General features: G+C 42.6%; 1 protein-coding gene across 1 annotated transcript in view; it reads right to left on the reverse strand.

Annotated features, from left to right (window-relative positions):
- Positions 1–23,158, reverse strand: part of LOC112264736 (vacuolar protein sorting-associated protein 45) — a 28,716-nt gene extending 5,558 nt beyond the window's left edge. The window contains exons 1-14 of the mRNA XM_024441518.2: positions 22,893–23,158; positions 21,439–21,573; positions 20,700–20,760; positions 19,501–19,580; positions 19,176–19,244; positions 18,863–19,000; positions 18,678–18,788; positions 17,179–17,313; positions 12,955–13,068; positions 12,543–12,710; positions 10,987–11,145; positions 10,652–10,759; positions 10,413–10,534; positions 9,986–10,117 (exon numbers count right to left, since the gene is read on the reverse strand). Coding sequence (XP_024297286.1) covers positions 9,986–10,117; positions 10,413–10,534; positions 10,652–10,759; positions 10,987–11,145; positions 12,543–12,710; positions 12,955–13,068; positions 17,179–17,313; positions 18,678–18,788; positions 18,863–19,000; positions 19,176–19,244; positions 19,501–19,580; positions 20,700–20,760; positions 21,439–21,573; positions 22,893–22,985 — 1,625 coding nt within the window. The 5' untranslated portion in view covers positions 22,986–23,158. The remainder of the gene's footprint in view (positions 1–9,985; positions 10,118–10,412; positions 10,535–10,651; positions 10,760–10,986; positions 11,146–12,542; positions 12,711–12,954; positions 13,069–17,178; positions 17,314–18,677; positions 18,789–18,862; positions 19,001–19,175; positions 19,245–19,500; positions 19,581–20,699; positions 20,761–21,438; positions 21,574–22,892) is intronic.
- Between the last annotated feature and the right edge of the window lie 201 nt (positions 23,159–23,359).

Genomic DNA, 23,359 nt, shown 5'->3' on the forward strand with positions numbered 1-23,359 from the left:
CATTTCTCCAAAAAGTACGATCTTTGTCCCCATGTGCAGTTGCAAACCTGTCTGGCTTTTTTATGGCGGTTTTGGAGCAGTGGCCTTTCAGGTTATGTTGATATAGGACTAGTTTTACTGTGGATATATATACTTTCGTACCTGTTTTCTCCAGCATCTTCACAAGGTCTTTTGCTGTTGTTCTGGGAGTGATTGGCACTTTTCGCACCAAAGTACATTCATCTCTAGGAGACAGAACGCGTCTCCTTCCTGAGTGGTATGATGGCTGCATGGTCCCATTGTATTTATACTTGCGTACTATTGTTTGTACAGATGAACGTGGTACCGTCAGGCATTTGGAAATTGCTCCCCAGGATGAACCAGACTTGTGGAGGTCTACAATTTCTTTCTGAGGTCTTGGCTAATTTCTTTGAAGGTAGGCCAGGAGTTTGAAGGTAGGCCTTGAAATACATCCACAGGTACACCTACAATTGGCTCAAATTATGTCAATTAGCCTATCAGAAGCTTCTAAAGCCATGACATCATTTTCTGGCATTTTCCAAGCTGTTTAACAGCACAGTCAACTTAGTGTATGTAAACTTCTGACCCACTGGAATTGTGATACAGTGAATTATAAGTGAAATTATCTGTCTGTAAACAATTGTTGGAAAAACTACTGTGATAAGAGAAAACTGAGGATAGATCAAGAATATTGCAGTTACTCCACAATACTAACCTAAATGACAGTTTAAAAAAGGATGCCGGTATATAATTAATTTTTTTACTCCAAAACATGCACCCAGTTTGTATATAAGGCACTAAAGTAAAACTGCAAAAAATGTAGCAAAGAAATTAACTTTCTGTCCTGAATACAAAGCATTATTATCTGGACAAATCCATCACATCACGGAGTACCACTCTTCATACACTGCTCAAAAAAATAAAGGGAACACTAAAATAACACATCGTAGATCTGAATTAATGAAATATTCTTATTAAATAATTTTTTCTTTACATAGTTGAATGTGCTGACAACAAAATCACACAAAAATTATCAATGGAAATCAAATTGATCAACCCATGGAGGTCTGGATTTGGAGTCACAATCAAAATTAAAGTGGAAAACCACACTACAGGCTGATCCAACTTTGATGTAATGTCCTTAAAACAAGTCAGAATGAGGCTCAGTAGTGTGTGTGGCCTCCACGTGCCTGTATGACCTCCCTACAACGCCTGGGCATGCTCCTGATGAGGTGGCGGATGGTCTCCTGAGGGATCTCCTCCCAGACCTGGACTAAAGCATCCGCCAACTCCTGGACAGTCTGTGGTGCAATGTGGCATTGGTGGATGGAGCGAGACATGATGTCCCAGATGTGCTCAATTGGATTCAGGTCTGGGGAACGGGCGGGCTAGTCCATAGCATCAATGCCTTCCTCTTGCAGGAACTGCTGACACACTCCAGCCACATGAGGTCTAGCATTGTCTTGCATTAGGAGGAACCCAGGGCCAACCGCACCAGCATATGGTCTCACAAGGGGTCTGAGGATCTCATCTCGGTACCTAATGGCAGTCAGGCTACCTCTGGCGAGCACATGGAGGGCTGTGCGGCCCCCCAAAGAAATGCCACCCCACACCATGACTGACCCACCGCCAAACCGATCATGCTGGAGGATGTTGCAGGCAGCAGAACGTTCTCCACGGTGTCTCCAGACTCTGTCACGTCTGTCACATGTGCTCAGTGTGAACCTGCTTTCATCTGTGAAGAGCACAGGGCGCCAGTGGCAAATTTGCCAATCTTGGTGTTCTCTGGCAAATGCCAAATGTCCTGCACGGTGTTGGGCTGTAAGCACAACCCCTACCTGTGGACGTCGGGCCCTCATACCACCCTCATGGAGTCTGTTTCTGACCGTTTGAGCAGACACATGCACATTTGTGGCCTGCTGGAGGTCATTTTGCAGGGCTCTGGCAGTGCTCCTCCTGCTCCTCCTTGCACAAAGGCGGAGGTAGCGGTCCTGCTGCTGGGTTGTTGGCCTCCTCCACGTCTCCTGATGTACTGGCCTGTCGCCTCCATGCTCTGGACACTACGCTGACAGACACAGCAAACCTTCTTGCCACAGCTCGCATTGATGTGCCATCCTGGATGAGCTGCACTACCTGAGCCACTTGTGTGGGTTGTAGACTCCGTCTCATGCTACCACTAGAGTGAAAGCACCGCCAGCATTCAAAAGTGATCAAAACATCAGCCAGGAAGCATAGGAACTGAGAAGTGGTCTGTGGTCACCACCTGCCGAACCACTCCTTTATTGAGGGTGCCTTGCTAATTGCTTATAATTTCCACCTGTTGTCTATTCCATTTGCACAACAGCATGTGACATTTATTGTCAATCAGTGTTGCTTCCTAAGTGGACAGTTTGATTTCACAGAAGTGTGATTGACTTGGAGTTACATTGTGTTGTTTAAGTGTTCCCTTTATTTTTTTGACAAGTGTATTTTCAAGCATGGTGTCACACCCTGGTCTTAGTATTTTGTGTTTTCTTTATTATTTTGTTCAGGCCAGGGTGTGACATGGGTTTATTATGTGGTGTGTTTAGTCTTGTTTTTTTTGTAGGTATTGGGAATGTTGTATAGTGGGGTTTTCTAGAAAAGTCTATGGTTGCCTGAAGTGGTTCTCAATCAGAGGCAGGTGTTTATAGTTGTCTCTGAATGGGAACCATATTTAGGCAGCCATATTCTTTGAGTGTTTCGTGGGTGATAGTTCCTGTCTCTGTGTTAGTTTGCACCAGATTAGGCTGTTTAGGTTTTTGTGTTACGTTTATTGTTTTTGTACTGTTCCTGTTCTTATTTCATTAAACATGAATCTAAGTAACCACGCTGCATTTTGGTCCGATCCTTGCTACACCTCCTTGTCAGAGGAGGAGATAGAAGAAAACCGTAACACATGGTGGTGGCTGCATCATGTTATCGGCAAGGACTAGCAAGTTTTTGGGGGGATAAAAAGAAACGAAACAGAGATGGGCACAGGAAAAATTCTGCAGGAAACCTGGTTCAGTCTGCTTTCCAACAGACACTGGGAAACAAATTCACCTTTCAACAGGACAATAACCTAAAACACAAGGAGAAATATACACTGGAGTTGCTTACCAAGAAGACAGTGAATGTTCCTGAATGGCTGAGTTACAGTTTTGACATAAATCAGCTTGAAAATCTATGGCAAGACTTGAAAATGTCTGTCCAGCAATGATCAACAACCAACTTGACAGAGCCTGAAGAACTTTAAAAAATAATAATGTTCAAATATTGTAAATAAATTAGCTAAAAATTCTAAAAACATGTTTTCACTTTGCCATTATGAAGAATTGTGTGTAAATGGGTGAGATTTATAAAAAATATATATTTAATCCATTTTGAATTGCACTGTAACACAACAAAATATGGAATAAGTCAAGGGGAATACTTTCTGCACTGTATTTCCAGCTTTTGGCCCACTGAGACGGTACACAGCAGTAGAGGGTGGCCTAGGACAAATCCCCCTAAGGGGTTAACTGTGTCTTTGTGTTGCTGATTGCAGGGAACATTATCATGAAACAACTTGTGAGTGAGTACCAATGGGAAGCGAGCAACTCATGCAGTGAACAAAGGGGGAAAGACACAGAGGAGAAGCTTAAAGATGCATTAAAGAGCCCCATTCCTATTGGCTTATAGTGCCTCTGGGTGAGGGGGTAGAACATGGTTCAAATGCGCCACACGCAGCGCTATGAGCTAAAAAAAAAAAAAAAAAAAAAGAAGCATGGGACGTGCCGTCACAGCCAACATTAAAAGGCAAAATAACGGGCAAGTAGATGTTTCGAAGAGTACTTCAATGTGCATTAACATTTTCAGATCATAGAATTTAGTTTTTTTGTGTGTTGCTTTTAAACCCAACCTCCCAAGCAACACACACCAATGCCCAGAAGAGCTGGAAGCCAGGATCAACCAGTCAGGAGGGCAACACCTTGCCCTGCCCCCCTGCAGAATTTTGAATCTTGGACAACATAACAATTAAAATACAGCTAGCACCAGTTAATTGAAATATGATCATGTGACAGTATGTCAAGGTCAGCTTATATAAACAAGCCTGCCTGTGACAGACAAAACAGAGACAACATCAAGACACTAAAATGTAAACAACCCATATATAGCGAGTACCAGCATTTCCCGAGCATGGGACAGCAACAGCACGCTAAAAATAAACCTCACAACACACACAGGTGCACCTATCATCTTCGGCAGCACAAAAGTGAGTGCTGCAGTACAACACGAAACGCCTCAGGATCAGAGCAAGAAAGTTGCACGTTCAATTCCCAGAGGTGGACATTGTTAGATGGTGTTGCATAACCGAGAGCAAGAGACACTTCACCTGAGTAAGACCTGGTCAATCTCAGGCCTGCTCAGGTTGGAAACTCATAAAAGGCTGATGAGGAGCACTAAGTTGTCATATAACCGGGAGAGAAATGCATGGTTTGACGTCAGGGTTTGACGTGTGTGTGTGTGTGGGTGTGTTTGTGTGTGTCCAGACCCAGTGATGAAAGAGAACAGGGGTGATCCCACACAGGAGTGTCAGAAAGGGGCACTGCAAAAAGAGCACTGAAGCATCTCCTGACCACCCCGGTGTCACGTGACCACACAAAGTTCTATTCAGCTCAGCCTGAGAGAGAGAAATATGTATAGATAGCTAAACAATGATTTATTCAACCAACACTGTCAGTCAGACAGAGAGACAGATGGAGGGAGAGGGAGCGGGAAAGAAAGGCTGTGCGTAGACAAACTCTTCATTCAGCCAACACCGTCAGAGAGAAAAAGGGGGAGAGAACGAGAGAGAGAAGAGTAGCGATTCGGTAAATACCAGGTTAATTAAGCAAAAACTGCTTTTCCGAAGAAGGGCCTCACAAAGCAACACAAGTAACTAATAAGGTTCAAAAGAGGAAGGTATACAAGTTGAATTACTCTTTAGGTGACGCCATTCAAGCTAGGGATAACATGGACATAGTAAACCATACCTATCATAACTAATATCCGTAGTCAACGTCAGAACAGTGAACCCCCATGAGCAGAAAAGTTAGATATTAAAGGGACATTTGACAAAAAAAATATGTAACGAGTGAAATTAATGTTCATCAAGTAAAATTCCCCTTTAACATTATTGAAGTTAATCTCAGTAAATTGTGTAAAAACTGAAATGCCCCGTTAACATTAGCGAAGTCATTTCAGTAAATTGAATAGAAACTTAGTGTTCTGCACGTAAAGTGTAGGCTGACTCGGAGTTGATATTCCGTCATAAGAAGGAGTTCCCCTCGACCATTCCAACAAATTGGGGGAAACAAAACCATTCTTTCCCAACTTCATTGTCAATTTTTTGTAATAAAGAAATAACAAAACATATCAGAAAGCTACTGTGTTGTCCAACCTACAGTTTGCAATGCTCCCACGCAGGGAAATAGAGCCTGTGAGAAGAGTCCTGTGGCTTCAGGCTATTCGGCGTGGGAGAGTTGGAAGTGTCCAAGTAGGCTACACTTAGTTATACGTGTGGAAAACATATATTTCACAGGTAAGACATTTAACTTGTTTAATATAGGCCATTTGTAACTCCAGGAGTACTATTTGTAGCTGTATAGTCCATTTGTGTTTGCTGGTCTTAGCTAGCTTAATGTTCCCATCGGTAACTACGGTGCCTTCAGAAAGTATTCATACCCCTTGACTTATTCCACATGTTGTTGTGTTACAGCCTGAATTCAAAATGGATTAAATAGAGATTTTTACGCACCAATCTAAACACACTACCCCATAATGACAACGTGAAAACATGTTTTTGACATTTTTGCTAATTTAATGAAAATTAAATACAGAAATATCTCATTTACGTAAGTATTCACAAACGAGTCAATACATTGTAGAAGTCCCTTTGGCAGCGATTACAGCTGTGAGTCTTTCTGGTTTAGTCTCCAAGAGCATTCCAAACCTGGATTGTGCAAAATGTATTATTTTCAAAATTCTTCAAGCTCTCAAGTTGGTTCTTGATCATTGCAAGACAACTATTTTCAGGTCTTCCGTAGATTTTCACGCCGATTTAAGTCATTGGAAAACATCCCTGGTCTTTGTGGTTGAATGTGTTTGAAATTCACTGCTTGACCGAGGGATCTTACAGATAATTGTATGCGTGAGGTACAGAGATGAGGTAGTCATAACATTTGTTTAGGAAACACTATTATTGCACACAGAGTGAGTCCATGCAAATTATTATGTGACTTGTAAAACACATTTTTACTCCTGAACTTATTTAGGCTTGCTATAACAAAAGGGGTTGAATACTTATTGACTCAACACATTTCAGCTTTTCATTTTTAAGTAATATATTTTTAAAAAATCTAAAAACATAATTCCACTTAGACATTACGGGGTATTGTGTGTTGGCCAGTGACACAAAATCTAAATTGAATCCCATTTTAAATTCAGGCTGTAACACAACAAAATGTGGGGAAAAGTCAAGGGGTGTGAATCCTTTCTGAAGGTACTGTAGCTTCACTCACGTGGCTGCTAGCACCATCATGAATAGGGCCATGAGGGAAGCCCTACAATATGACTTTATAACATTAAGTATTGAGAACGCTCGGGAGCAGCCAATGTTGAAAAGTCATCTTTAGACATGTTGAACTTCTCTTAAATGCACTTTTGTAATTGACTAAAACAAGAGACAAGAAAACTGCATTTGAAAAAGGTTAAGTGTTTGCCGTGAGCCAATAGGCTACCCACAGGTTGTCTTCCCCACAGGCGTGCGGGGCCATGACATTGCATCTTATACTGACTGGGACCAAAGCCGCGGGAGGTAGGGGTGCTGCCGCACCCCGATAAATCTAAATAATTTATGCTATACATTTCCCCCCCAACATAATAATACTCCTGTCTGAACAGACATAGATAAAAGTATTCAAAATACTACACCAGAAAGCATCATTTTGATAGAGGATTAATAGCTTCTAAAAAATATCTGTGGATTAAGTTTAATCACAAGCATTTACAGCCGGGAAAGCCGCAGTTAGGGCAGAAAGCACTCCAAATATAGAACAGCTCGTTGCGTTGTGGCCATAGAAGGATTTTGGAACCTCTAACCCTGGCACTTTTTAAACATTTATTTAACTAGGCAAGTGAGTTTAGAACAAATTCTTATTTACAATGACAGCCTAGGAACAGTGGGTTAACTGCCTTGTTCAGGGACAGAATGACAGATTTTCACCTTGTCAGCTCTGGGATTCAATCTAGCAACCTTTCGGTTACTGGCCCAATGCTCCACGAGGCTACCTGCCGCCCCTATTTTTACTTTTAAACTCATGGGTACACTAGCATTGGCAGACAGTCCTGACATGAATGGGAACTGCCCTCTATGGATTATATTTCTATGGTTGGTTGCGGCTGTCAGTTTGCCTTTCCCAAATTTCTAAATACAATCGCGAGAAACATTTAGGCCTACCGTTTGAAAAGCAAATGCCTGCTGCTGAAAAAGAGAAGAGTAATCTGTCTGAAGAAGCTAAAAAGATTATTCTGAACAACTTTTGAGTGAACAGCACTGTTTTTCAAAGTAGCTTATCTTGACATATTGGCACAAACCCATCGCCCATTACCGGTGAGTAGCCTATGCTTCATCTTCATCATTGGGTGAGTCAGTGTCACTGGAAGCTTTATTTTCTAGCCTACTTTAGCCTATATATACACAGTGCCTTCGGAAAGATCAGACCCCTTGACTTTTTCCAAATTTTGTTACGTTACAGCCTTATAAAAATACTCCGCAGTCTACACACAATACCCCATAATAACAAAGCAAATGTATGAAAAATAAAAAACAAATACTTTATTTACATACAATACCAGTCAAAAGCTTGGACACACCTATTTTCTACATTGTAGAATAATAGTGAAGACATCAAAACTATGAAATAACACATATGGAATCATGTAGTAACCAAAAAAGTGTTAAACAAATCTAGATATATTTTATATTTGAGATTCTTCAAAGTAGCCACCCTTTGCCTTGATGACAATTTTGCACACTCTTGGCATTCTCTCAACCAGCTTTAACTGGAATGCTTTTCCAACAGTCTTTAAGGAGTTCCCACATATGCTGAGCACTTGTTGGCTGCTTTTCCTTCACTCTGCGGTCCAACTCATCCAAAACCACCTTAATTGGGTACTTTTTACTGGTACTGTATGTACTCAGACCCTTTGCTATGAGACTTGAAATTGAGCTCAGGTGCATCCTGATTCCATTCATCTTCCTTGAGATGTTTCTACAACTTGATTGGAGTCCAACTTTGGTAAATTCAATTGATTAGACATGATTTGGAAAGGCACACAACTGTTTATGTAAGGTCCCACAGGCATGAGGTCGAAGGAATTGTCCGTAGCGCTCCGAGACAGGCTTGTGTTGAGGCACAGATCTGGGGAAGGGTACCAAAAAAATGTCTGCAGCATTGAAGGTCCCCAAGAACACAGTGGCCTCCATCAGTCTTAAATGGAAGAAGTTTGAAAGCACCAAAACTCTTCTTAGAGCTGGCCGCCTGGCCAAACGGAGCAATTGGGGGAGGGAGGTGACCAAGAACACGATGGTCACTCTGACAGAGCTCCAGGTCCTCTGTGGAGATGGGAGAACCTTCCACAAGGACAACCATCTCTGCAGCACTCAGCCAATTAGACCATTATGGTCGAGTGGCCAGACGGAAGACACACCTCAGTAAAAGGCACATGACAGCCCGTTTACGTGCCAATTTTTTATACATAAAAACCTGTTTTTGCTTCGTCACTATTTGGTATTTTGTGTAGATTGCTGAGGATTTTATTTAATTTAATCAATTTTAGAATAAGGCTGTAACGTAACAAAATGTGGAAAATGGAAAGGGGTCTGAATATTTTCCGAAGGCACTGTATATAATATAGGCTACAGTAGGCTAGAAAATAAACCTTACAGTGACACTGACTCACCCAATGATGAGGTGATAATTCAGAGGGTGAATGGGCAAGACAAAAGATTTATGTGCCTTTGAACGGTGTATGGCAGAAGGTGCCAGGCACACCGGTTTGAGTGTGTCAAGAACTGCAACGCTTCTGGGGTTTTCACGCTCAACAGTTTCCCATGTGTATCAAGAATTGTCCACCACCCAAAGGACACCCAGCCATCTTCACACAACTGTGGGAAGCACTGGAGTCAACATCCCTGTGGAACGCTTGACACATTGTAGAGTCCATGCCCCGACAAATTGAGGCTGTTCTGAGGGCAAAAGGGGGTGCAACTCAATATTAGAAAGGTGTTCCTAATGTTTTATACACTCAGTTCCATTCATTTTTTTAAACTGGTAGCGGGCTACCTTCAGACAGGTCAAGTGAGGCTTGTGGACGCCCTATAGCACTGACATGTACGCGTTCGTGAGAGTCTCACCTTTTCATAGAGGGGTCATATCAGTGTGTAGCCAAAACTGTTCGAATGCTACAGACAGAAGTTGACATATCGGTGGTGCCGACTTCCGTCCTGTGACGCTTGTGGGGGTTGTAGAGCAAAACGGAGAACACCACCGTGCTCGGGAGAGTCTCATCATTCCATTGGAGTGATCATATTAGTTAGGCCAAACCGGTCGGGACGCTACAGACATATTCGTGAGAAGACCGATTTTTTAGGGATGACTCGTGATATAACAAACACCACCGTAGCTCAGCTCAGCCCCCCTCCGATGCGGAAGGTCGCCACTGGCATATGTAGTGGATTGAGACGCAGCCCAACAGATATCTCTAGGTTAAACAGAGACTTTTTATGGGGATTTTTGTATTATGCCAATTAGATTTCCACGTGGCCGTCGACTCTAGAGGGTTAAGCCATTTTGATCATATGTGTTGACCTGGTAACAGACAATGGATGTCTACTGGCTATGTCTGGAAAATTGACTGAGGCGACTACAGTAGGTCACGAGGAGCGGTTGATGATTCTGACCTCTTGGTATTGTGGATGGTGGTGCCGCCCAGTACGATCCGAACCCCTGGCATGGTGCGGTTCAGGTTGTAGACTGCCAGCGCCTCCTCATAGGTGGCCCCTCCGATGACGAACACTATGATATCCTGTGGCCTGAAGAGGAACTACATGGTAATCATTGATAGGCTAGCATCCGGTTGGGGTCATCCAATAACGGTGATGAACTGTGGGCTTATGTGCTCATACACACAGAATATGTGTTTAATTATTTTTTATTTTTTTTACGTATCATTGATAGTGTGTAGAAGTGTGTGTGTTTGGCTATTCAGGTGTAGGGTCTGAGGTCGTGTCTTTAACTGTGTGTGTGTGCGTGCATGTGTGTGTGTGGATGTGTGTGTGTATGTGCGTGTGTGTGTGTGTATATATATATATATATATATCACCCTACCTGTCTCGAAGGGAGCTGGGTCCTAGGTAAGGGAACTGACTGTCTTTCAGCCGCCCCTTGATCAGCTGGTCCAAGGTCTCCTGCAGTAACGGTGCATGCTGCGTGTACACATTCTCAACTCCCTGGAGACACGCACGCAGCCAAAACCAAAGGTGTTTTATTAGAATCTGGTTGAGAGTGGCTAGATGGACACAAAACTACCGCTAGTATTTGTATAATTTGTGAGGAGAATGGTGTACCTTCAGCCCCTTGAAGAACTGTTTGGTGATGGCAACTGCGTCTTGGGGGTTGATGAGGTCACTTCCTCTCACCCTCTTCCCTCCATACTCCACCATGGACGTTACCATCTGAGGTAAAAGATGCCAGTTAAACAAGATAAAAAGGCTTAATTTGATTATTCTAACCCAGTCTAGATTGATAAAACAGACGCATCAAACATACCAACATACTGAATGTACATTGTTGATCCCAAAATAATAACATCTACATAATATAAGACGAGTACAACAACAGTATACAGTCCTCATATTGCCCCAAGGGTCAGGTAGTGGTACAGTATAGAATGTTCCCTTACCCTGCGATGCCTCTCTGACACGCCCTTCCTGTTGAGCTCCTCCATGAGGCCCGGCAGGATGCTGCTGCTGTGTCTCTCGTAGCGCAGTGCGTACAGCATCACCAGGCGCACCGCGTCCAGCTCGCTCACCCGCGGGTTCTGCAGCAGCCGACGCACATTCTTTGGAAAAACAGGGAGTACATTTTACATAGCCTTTAATACAGACTGCAATTCTTTAATGCTACTTCACTATGGCTTCTATGTGCAGTATTTTATTGTATTCTGAAAGTCACTATTATTATTATTAAGTGGCCAAGTCAATATACAATACAGGAGTGGGTTGTATTCCTCTTTAACCAACACAAAGTAATATTGAGTGACTTTCTGAATGCTTTCATGTGAACTATTGGTGTTATTGTATAAAATAACATTGAGCTGTAGGCCCCTCCCCCATGTCACATTTCCATTGGTGTCAGTGATAGGACACCAATATACATTTTTGCTCATAAAAAAATATTATCTTAAAAAATATATTTAAAAAAACGGAAATATCTTATTTACATAAGTATTCAGACCCTTTGCTATGAGACTCGAAATTGAGCTCAGGTGCATCCTGTTTCCATCGATCATCCTTGAGATGTTTCGACAACTTGATTGGAGTCCACCTGTGGTAAATACAATTGATTGGACATGATTTGGAAAGGCACACACCTGTCTATATAAAAAGGTCCCACAGTTGACAGTGCATGTCAGAGAAAATACCATCTTCCAACAGGACAAAGACCAAAGAACAGGACAAAGCATACAGCCAAGACAACGCAGGAGTGGCTTCGGGACAAGTCTCTGAATGTCCTTGTGTGGCCCAGCCAGAGACTGGACTTTAACCCGATCGAACATCTCTGGAGAGACCTGAAAATAGCTGTGCAGCAAAGCTCCCCATCCAACCTGACAAAGCTTGAGAGGATCTGCAGAGAGGAATGGGGAGAAACTCCCCAAATACAGGTGTGCCAAGCGTGTAGCATCATACCCAAGAAGACTCAATGCTGTAATCTCTGCTGAAGGTGCTTCAACAAAGTACTGAGTAAAGGGTCTGAATACTTATGTAAGTGATATTTCAACAACAAAAAGTATACAAATTTGTTTTTGCTTTGTCATTATGGGGTAGTGTGTGTAGATTGATGAGGGAAAAAAAAGCAATTTAACCATTTCAGAATAAGGCTGTAACGTAACAATATGGGAAAAAAAATCAAGGGGTCTGAATACTTTCTGAATGCACTGTATCTAGTAGTGTATTTCTAGTCAGTCTCTGACATCAAGTCAGTGCAGAGCAGGACTGGAGTGTTGATTAATTTCAGACAATTCTGGAAATTATATTGGTAATAATAGAAATGTGTTTCCTACCAGTAAATTAAAAAATAACGCTAGTTAGCATTGGTTGACAGACTTAATTATAACTTCCTACATACTGGACATCGAGACATAACAATGGTATCCACTAGTTCATCTGACACTGGGGAAGTAGATAAAGGACCTCGTTGCCAAAATCCCGAAGTATCCCTTCAACCCCAGAGTCTTACCTGTGACGCGCTTGAGTGGTCATTCTGGCAGGCAAGCTCCTGCTCCACCTCTGACACCTCCATCAGGTGCCTCTCGCTCACCAGGCGAGACAGCTCGCCCACCACAGTCACGTGCTTCGACACTGTGCCAGACATCTTTTTGAACTGGGGGTAGTTGTCCACAAACGCCTGCAGAGAAAAATAGAGGGAATTATTTTAAAAAATAAAACAAAGACATTTCTTAAAGTTGCAGCAATTATTTATAGCTCGTATCATTATTGTAATTAAGAGATAATTTATCTAATTGTGAGTGGTTATTAACTAATGAGGCTGAGATGTGTTAGTGGTCCTAAATGAGCAACTGCAACAGGACATGCTGGGAAATTGAGTTCCTGTACTGAGAAATCGAGTTCCTACAGTGCCCAGCTCTCACCTTCATATCAGAGATGGACTCCAGCTTTTGTTGCTCCTTGGGCTTCTTCTTCTGGAAGTCCTCCATCAGGTTCTTGATGTTTGTGCCGATCTCTCCAAAGTTCAGGTACAGATTCTGAATAAGAGAATGTGAGAGTGAATTGGAAGTTGTCAGCTAACGTCTGGCCCTGTCGGAATTCTTTAACCTTTTCTCACTGACCGACTGCTACACATTTTGCCCGACATTCCTTCAGAGTCTTGTTACAGAGGTTTGCTGGACGCCTTCCTAACCTCTAGGCCAGGGATCGTCATCTAGATTCAGCCGCTGGCCGATTATTATTATTTTTTTCTTGAGCGGATGGTCAGGGGCCCGGAACATAATTACAAATCATTTGTAGACTGCAAATTTACCACAAGAAGAACAAATAGATATAACATTTGATTATAACATGAATCCTTTCAAATCTTGCTTGCATTTGTATACGATCACATACAGTGGGGCAAAAAAGTATTTAGTCAGCCACCAATTGTGCAAGTTCTCCCACTTAAAAAGATGAGAGGCCTGTAATTTTCATCATAGGTACACTTCAACTATGACAGACAAAATGAGAAAAAAAATCCAGAAAATCACATCGTAGGAGTTTTAATTAATTTATTTGCAAATTATGGTGGAAAATAAGTATTTGGTCACCTACAAACAAGCAAGATTTCTGGCTCTCACAGACCTGTAACTTCCTCTTTAAGAGGCTCCTCTGTCCTCCACTCGTTACCTGTATTAATGGCACCTGTTTGAACTTGTTATCAGTATAAAAGATACCTGTCCACAACCTCAAACAGTCACACTCCAAACTCCACTATGGCCAAGACCAAAGAGCTGTCAAAGGACACCAGAAACAAAATTGTAGACCTGCACCAGGCTGGGAAGACTGAATCTGCAATAGGTAAGCAGCTTGGTTTGAAGAAATCAACTGTGGGAGCAATTATTAGGAAATGGAAAACATGCGGTCTCTCCTTCACTGCAGCCGAGGTGAGTAAGACATTTAAACGTGTTAACCCTCGCAAGGCTGCAGGCCCAGACGGCATCCCCAGCCGCGCCCTCAGAGCATGCGCAGACCAGCTGGCCGGTGTGTTTACGGACATATTCAATCAATCCCTATACCAGTCTGCTGTTCCCACATGCTTCAAGAGGGCCACCATTGTTCCTGTTCCCAAGAAAGCTAAGGTAACTGAGCTAAACGACTACCGCCCCGTAGCACTCACATCCGTCATCATGAAGTGCTTTGAGAGACTAGTCAAGGACCATATCACCTCCACCCTACCTGACACCCTAGACCCACTCCAATTTGCTTACCGCCCAAATAGGTCCACAGACGATGCAATCTCAACCACACTGCACACTGCCCTAACCCATCTGGACAAGAGGAATACCTATGTGAGAATGCTGTTCATCGACTACAGTTCGGCATTCAACACCATAGTACCCTCCAAGCTCGTCATCAAGCTCGAGACCCTGGGTCTCGACCCCGCCCTGTGCAACTGGGTACTGGACTTCCTGACGGGCCGCCCCCAGGTGGTGAGGGTAGGCAACAACATCTCCTCCCCGCTGATCCTCAATACTGGGGCCCCACAAGGGTGCGTTCTGAGGCCTCTCCTGTACTCCCTGTTCACCCACGACTGCGTGGCCACGCACGCCTCCAACTCAATCATCAAGTTTGCGGACGACACAACAGTGGTAGGCTTGATTACCAACAACGACGAGACGGCCTACAGGGAGGAGGTGAGGGCCCTCGGAGTGTGGTGTCAGGAAAATAACCTCACACTCAACGTCAACAAAACTAAGGAGATGATTGTGGACTTCAGGAAACAGCAGAGGGAACACCCCCATCCACATCGATGGAACAGTAGTGGAGAGGGTAGCAAGTTTTAAGTTCCTCGGCATACACATCACAGACAAACTGAATTGGTCCACTCACACAGACAGCATCGTGAAGAAGGCGCAGCAGCGCCTCTTCAACCTCAGGAGGCTGAAGAAATTCGGCTTGTCACCAAAAGCACTCACAAACTTCTACAGATGCACAATCGAGAGCATCCTGGCGGGCTGTATCACCGCCTGGTATGGCAACTGCACCGCCCTCAACCGTAAGGCTCTCCAGAGGGTAGTGAGGTCTGCACAACGCATCACCGGGGCAAACTACCTGCCCTCTAGGACACCTACACCACCCGATGCTACAGGAAGGCCATAAAGATCATCAAGGACATCAACCACCCGAGCCACTGCCTGTTCACCCCGCTGTCATCCAGAAGGCGAGGTCAGTACAGGTGCATCAAAGCTGGGACCGAGAGACTGAAAAACAGCTTCTATCTCAAGGCCATCAGACTGTTAAACAGCCACCACTCACATTGAGTGGCTGCTGCCAACACACTGTCAATGACACTGACTCAACTCCAGCCACTTTAATAATGGGAATTGATGGGAAATTATGTAAATATATCACTAGCCACTTTAAACAATGCTACCTTATATAATGTTACTTACCCTACATTATTCATCTCATATGCATACGTATATACTGTACTCTATATCATCGACTGCATCCTTATGTAATACATGTATCACTAGCCACTTTAACTATGCCACTTGGTTTACATACTCATCTCATATGTATATACTGTACTCGATATCATCTACTGTATCTTGCCTATGCTGCTCTGTACCATCACTCATTCATATATACTTATGTACATATTCTTTATCCCCTTACACTGTGTATAAGACAGTAGTTTTTTTGGAATTGTTAGTTAGATTACTTGTTCGTTATTACTGCATTGTCGGAACTAGAAGCACAAGCATTTCGCTACACTCGCATTAACATCTGCTAACCATGTGTATGTGACAAATAAAATTTGATTTGATTTGATTTACAAACCACTGATAATCTCCCTCGATCTGGGGCTCCACGCAAGATCTCACCCCGTGGGGTCAAAATGATCACAAGAACGGTGAGCAAAAATCCCATAACCACACGGGGGGACCTAGTGAATGACCTGCAGAGAGCTGGGACCAAAGTAACATCAGTAACACACTACGCAGCTAGGGACACAAATCCTGCAGTGCCAGACGTGTCCCCCTGCTTAAGCCAGTACATGTCCAGGCCCGTCTGAAGTTTGCTAAAGAGCATTTGGATGATCCAGAAGAAGATTGGGAAAATGTCATACAGTCAGATGAAACCAAAATATAACTTTTTGGTAAAAACTCAACTCGTCGTGTTTGGAGGACAAAGAATGCTGAGTTGCATCCAAAGAACACCATACCTACTGTGAAGCATGGGGGTGGAAACATCATGCTTTGGGGCTGTTTTTCTGCAAAGGGACCAGGACGACTGATCCGTGTAAAGGAAAGAATGAATGGGGCCATGTATCGTGAGATTTTGAGTGAAAACCTCCTTCTATCAGCAAGGGCATTGAAGATGAAACGTGGCTGGGTCTTTCAGCATGACAATGATCCCAAACACACCGCCCGGGCAACAAAGGAGTGGCTTCGTAAGAAGCATTTCAAGGTCCTGGAGTGGCCTAGCCAGTCTCCAGATCTTAACCCCATAGAAAATCTTTGGAGGGAGTTGAAAGTCTGTGTTGCCCAGCAACAGCCCCAAAACATCACTGCTCTAGAGGAGATCTGCATGGAGGAATGGGCCAAAATACCAGCAACAGTGTGTGAAAACCTTGTGAAGACTTACAGAAAACGTTTGACCTTTGTCATTGCCAACAAAGGGTATATAACAAAGTATTTAAATAAACTTTTGTTATTGACCAAATACTTATTTTCCACAATAATTTGCAAATAAATTCATTCAAATAAATTCACAAATCCTACAATGTGATTTTCTGGATTTTTTTTTCTAATTTTGTCTCTCATAGTTGAAGTGTACCTATGATGAAAATTACAGGCCTCTCTCATCTTTTTAAGTGGAGTAACTTGCACAATTGGTGGCTGACTAAATACTTTTTTGCCCGCCTGTATCTCTTTATTATGCTTGGGAATACTTTGGAACAGATATCCAAAATTAAAATCACTTGGTGCTGAAATGCTGCCGTTTTTACAGTCTTATGTCCAGCAATAAGAAAACAAATTTGGCCCGTGGGGGAACCGTGCTCTAGGCTACTTGCCAGCCTGCTCAAATGAGACCGTCTCAATGCCGAAGGGAACATTTATGTAGAATTGGAACCAGGCCTAGAGACTGGGACTCACGTTAGCATAGAACTCATCGTTCTCTGCAGACAGCACCACCTCCTTCAGCTCCTTGCTGATCCCTGGGACTCGGGACAGGTCGATACGGTTGTTGTTGAGGCCAAGCAGCTCATGCACCATGGCCTGGTACGTCCACTGGAGGGAGCAGAGCAACAAACAATGAAACCAAAGCAATGAAACCCACAATTAAAATAAAGTACATTTAATCTCGACTAATTCCATTCAACGATGAGGGGTGTATGAGGTTTTCGCCAAATGATTAGCTTTTCTAATGTGCGCTAAAGATTGGTGCATTTACATGTGACACAAGGGGCCTTGAGTACATTACCTAGTTTAGTGTGCAGGTTGCAGGCCTGGTAAATGTATGTATAAGACGCTGCTGCCCCCAAGTGACCAGAGGCTGCAGTACACATCAGAATGATGTGAATATTCTACAGGATACGTCGTTTGACTAGATGACCTGGTCATTGCCTACCTTTTTGTAAATACGTAGCCTGGGTTCCAGACTGATAAAATGCTCAGTCTGGTGTAAGGCTAAAAAAACAGGTTGATTATCTTTAAAATGTATCTTCTGGCTAATAGTTCAAACAAACATCAACAGTGAAGAGGCGACTCCGGGATGCTGGCCTTCTTGGGAGAGTTCCCCTGTCTGGTGTCTGTGTTCTTTTGCCCATCTTAATCTTTTCTTTTTATTGGCAAGTCTGAGATATCTCTTTTTCTTTGCAACTTTGCCTAGAAGGCCAGCATCCCGGAGTCGCCTCTTCACTGTTGACGTTGAGACTGGTGTTTTGCGGGTACGATTTAATGAAGCTGCCAGTTGAGGACTTGTGAGGTGTCTGTTTCTCGAACTAGACACTCTAATACACTTGTCCTCTTGCTCAGTTGTGCACCAGGGCCTCACACTACTCTTTCTATTCTTGTTAGAGCCAGTTGGCGCTATTCTGCGAATGGAGTAGTACACAGCGTTGTACGAGATCTTCAGTTTCTTGGCAATTTCTCGCATGAAATAGCCTTCATTTATCAGAACAAGAATAGACTGACGAGTTTCAGAAGAAAGTTATTTGATTTTGGCCATTTTGAGCCTGGAATCGAACCTCAAAATGCTGATGCTCCAGACACTCAACTAGTCTAAAGAAGGCCAGTTTTGTTGTTCTGATTGCTTCTTTAAATCAGAACAACAGTTTTCAGCTGTGCTAACATAATTTCAAAAGTGTTTTCTAATGATCAATAAGACCTCAAATGATAAACTTGGATTAGCTAACACACTGTGCCATTGGAACACAGGAGTTGCTGATAATAGGCCTCTGTACGCCTATGTAGATATTCCATTTTAAAAAATCTGCCGTTTCCAGCTACAATAGACATTTACAACATTAACAATGTCTACACTGTATTCCTGATCAATTTGTTATTTTAATGGACAAAACATTTGCTTTTCTTTCTAAAGCACTGACATTTCTAAGTGACCCCAAACTCTTGAACGGTAGTGTAGTTCTGACCTGGTTGAGTAGTGGGGTGATGGCGTCATCGCTGCGGTCCATGATGAGCAGGAGAGGAGGCACCTCTGTCTTCCTGAAGTCAAACAGCTCATACTCCTTGGTGATGATTTGCTGGAGGAGGAGAGGGGTAGTGAGATTGCGTGCATGCGTGCACGTGCGATAGTTGTGCATGTGATATTAGTCACCTTCACGCTCTCTCCCAGTCTCTTGGCCATGTCTGAGGACAGCTGGTAGCGGATCATGGGACATTTCTTCAGGGCCAACAGCACTGAGGTCAGACCCTGGGTGGTACGTGGTAGGAGAGTTGGCTCCCAGCTACGACCCTGCAACACACACAAGATGGGAATGCACTCTGTAAACAGATCCAAAATACAGAGGGAATATGTCATGTGTAGAGACAAACAAAAAACGTTAAACTAAAGTCAATGCAGATGAATAATAAACCCCTTTATAGATTGTCACATATGCAAAGCGTCATAACATATTTGCATGTCCTACCCTTGCGACACCACTGAGGTTGAGGGAGAAAAGGTGTGGGTTCACAGCAATGAAGTCTCCATAGAACTCCTGCAGTCATATATGAGAGAAATTTGAATGATTAGTTTCCAGTATAAACGTCAAAGGATAACCTGGCTATTACAAGACGACGGGTACTGTAAAGTGGTTTTAACTAGAAATAGAAATGATGAAAAATGTGGATTCAGGACTAGTAGGAAAAAACAAGAAAGGTTAATTAAAAAAAAAAAATTGTTTACAAATAATAATAGTTGTGTACCTAACTGATGGATACTGTCCTATAGTACTGCCCTTAGCGTTAACTTACCTGCACTTCTGCAACCACCTCCTGTTCATCCGCCTCAGCCAGGGCTTTTATCTCACTCTTACTGATGACGTTGCTGAAGTCTAGAAAGGATTATGAGGAGGATGTCACCCATACAGGAAAAATTATATATTGTAATATATTTAAATATATTGGGAAAATGTATTTACCAAATATATCAAATAAATACACGCTCACGTCTCACAACCTTCTCTACCCCAATGACAACGTTGAGTTTCTATTGACCTCTGGTACCTTCGCTCCCACCTGCCCTCACCGTTGTTAATAAAACTGCTGGAAAAAAGTGCCCGACAGGCAGGGAGCAAAGGACACTGTCTACCGGTCGCACATGCCTCCTAGCTAGCTTTCTAGTTAGTGACACTGTATATTATGTATATAAGTATATCATTTGTATCTATTGTTTGCAAACTTTGCCATGAAATGAGCAGCAGCAGTACAGAACCATCGCTAGACCAGTGCGTTAGACGCACATTCCTCTCGTTAGATGCACAATTAAAGAGGAATTACACTCAAATCTTAATGTTTACTTACAGACCTAAATAAAATATCTTCTGATGTGATATAAGCATTGACGTGGACTCATAACATCCAATTTAGTTTTTTCTCTAGGAAAAATTGTTAATACGATTAAATCTAAAACCAGGAAAAACGTAACTGAGGACCTAATTTGGAGGAAATTTTATAGGGCCCCCCCTTAGAGTTGTTTATTAACCATTCTTTTATGAGGTATATTGACAGAAAACATAGTGCACTACTTTCACTTGTACACTAAGTACCCGGGGAAGGGTTGCAGGGGAGAAGAGAAGAATATGCCTATTTGAAAGCTTGAAAAAATGTGTAGCTCACGAAATGTATAATTTCGTGATACACGAAAAGGTTGGAGTACCCTGTCCTAGACACTGTAATTCCTGAAAAGCCTAGGAGGCCGGTCGTTTCTTAGATCGAGAAACCGGCACACTTGGCACCGAAGATCATACCACACTCAAAATGTCAATAGTTTTGCCCATTCTATTGGTCAATCGCAATGTCAATCAATTTTGAGTCTTTAGGTTTAAACCATATAAATGAGACAGGGACATAACATCTTAGTCCACTTTATCTGTATTTGATCTGTCTAAAAACCTGCACAAGAATCAGAACAGAGAACCATACGATTTAAACAACTGCCCAGAAGTCCTTACAGATGAAGTAGACACTGTACTTGGGTCGCCGGAGCTCCTGTATCAGATTTTCCACATTCTCCTGTAAAGAGGACAGAGATAAAGTCAGGGGAGTCATACAAATCCATGTCTAAAGTACTTTGCCTCCAAATAGTGCATATTGTATGGACGCAATATATTCAGTATACATACAGTATACGTACAATGAAGTTGACATATGCATTCATACAGTTATGGATGGACACAATCCAGTAGATACAATGTGTGTGGATGGTAAGTAACAAAGTCTTAAAGGCCCAGTACAGTCAAAAATATGATTTGCCTGTGTTTTATTTATATTTCCACACTATGAGGTTGGAATAATACTGTGAAATTGTGAAAATTATGATAATCGTTTTTAGTGTAACAGCTGTTTGTATATTTCAGTCTGTTTTGGTGGAATGGAGTTTCGGCCTTCCATGTTGACATCGCCAAGCAGATAACTTAAGTTAATATACCAATAACAAAGAGTTCTAAGCCCCTCTGCCAATAACAGCACATTTTCAGTTGTTTTCTCCTCTCCACTCAGACCACTCCAAGACAGTACTAGCAACATTCATGTCCTAGCAATATTCTTTTTGACCATTTTAATTGAAAACAATCACAGTAAGGTACTCAGTTGTTACCCAGAGATGATTTGATATATAAATAAAAATGGTTGCATTGGACCTTTAATGCAGAGCAAAGGCTGGCTGCAATGTCTATACAGTGACTGGGGCACCTTGGTTGGCCTGAGGAAGCAGATGGCTTTGAGGTGCTTCATGTTGTCTCGACTCTGTGAGTCGATTCTTTCAAACAAGTAGACCTCCTTCTGTAGGATCTCGGATTGAGTGTAGACCACACTGACGATGCTGGTCTGATGAGACAAGCACAAACAAATAGGCATGATGACAAAACGCAACTGTAATGCAGTAAATTTGTTTCTACATGAGCCAAAGATTTGGCATCTTCCAATGGAAGGAGCTGCTGACAGTATGACATTTTCAAAAGCTTGGTTCTCCTATCTATATTATTTAATACTAATCATTATTAAAGGAGAAGTTTCCTTTTTTATAACCAAATCTCTACATTTGATATGAATGGCATTTTAGAGACTGGTCCAGAGACTTGTTTGTGATTTCACGTTTTTTGGTGAATAATTCAAGGTTCTGTTCCTTCAATGTGTCCGTCTCAGAAAGACAACACATACACTACATGGCCAAAAGTATGTGGACATCCCTTCAAATAAGTGGCTAATTTATATAAATATAAATAAATATTTGGCTATTTCAGCCACACCCGTTGCTGACAGGTGTATAAATCTCAATAGACAAACATTGGCAGTAGAATGGCCTGTACTGTAGAGCACAATGACTTTCAACAAGGCACCGTCATAGGATGTCACCTTCCCATCAAGTCTGTTCATTAGATTTCTGCCCTGCTAGAGCTGCCCCAGTCAATTGTAAGTGGTGTTATTGTGAAGTGCAAATGTCTAGGAGCGACAATGGCTCAGCAGCGAAATGGTAGGCCACGCAAGCTCACAGAACGGGACTGCCGAGTGCTGTTGCGCGTAAAAATCGTCTGTCCTCGATTACAACATACCGAGTTCCAAACTGCCTCTGGAAGCAACATCAGCACATGAACTGTTCGTCGGGAGCTTCATGAAATAGGTTTCCATTGCCGAGCAGCCTTACACAAACCTAAGATCACCATGCGCAGTGCCAATCGTCGGCTGGAGTGGTGTAAAGCTGGCAGCTATTGGACTCTGGAGCAGTGGAAACGCTTTCTCTGGAGTAATGAATCACGCTTCACCATCTGGCATTCCAACGGACGAATCTGGCTTTGGCGGATGCCACGAGAATGCTACCTACCCCAATTAATAGTGCCAACTGTAAAGTTTGGTGGAGGAATAATGGTCTTTTTTTTTTTTTAATGGTTCAGGCCAGGCCCCTTAGTTCCAGTGAAGGGAAATCTTAATCTTTTTGTATGGACTTCGCTTTGTGCACAGGGGCATTGTCATGTTGAAACAGGAAAGGGCCAAACTGGTGCCACATGATTTTGGAATGAGATGTCCGACGAGTAGGTGTCCACATACTTTTGGGCATGTAGTGTACCAACAAAAATAACCTGATACATTGTAACCACTGTCCATCGTTTGAACCACTACATTGTAACCATTCTATCTACATTACTTACCGTCTCTTTATCCATGAGCAGAACCTTCATTCCTGGCCCGCTGTTTTCTATCATTTTGGAGATATACTGCTTGACAGCAAGTGTCACATTCATTTTGACAACGTTCTTAAATTCTAGCAATGATAGCTTGAAAAATAACCAAAGGCCGAATTGTATGAACTTAAGATCTCTTGCACCAGGCAACGCTTCGATTCGTTTTTATGTTAAATGAGTCTATTGTTGACAAATATTCAGCTCAGCTTCGAAATGAACCCGAGTTACATTTCCGGGTGAACATTTGGTCAACTGAAGAGTGTAATGACTGATCTACGACCAGTTTATAGAGCAAAGTACAGGCAAAAGCGTAATCTGAGCATGCATTTCACTGATCCAAAGTCAGCATGTGTTTGTTATATCCCACAATGCTCCGCTAATGGTTGCACGACGAGGACGCCATTTTGGTAAGGGCAGACCATTCAAATGAAACG

Source organism: Oncorhynchus tshawytscha, linkage group LG13 (assembly GCF_018296145.1).
Source record: "Oncorhynchus tshawytscha isolate Ot180627B linkage group LG13, Otsh_v2.0, whole genome shotgun sequence".
Taxonomy (NCBI): Eukaryota; Metazoa; Chordata; class Actinopteri; order Salmoniformes; family Salmonidae; genus Oncorhynchus; species Oncorhynchus tshawytscha.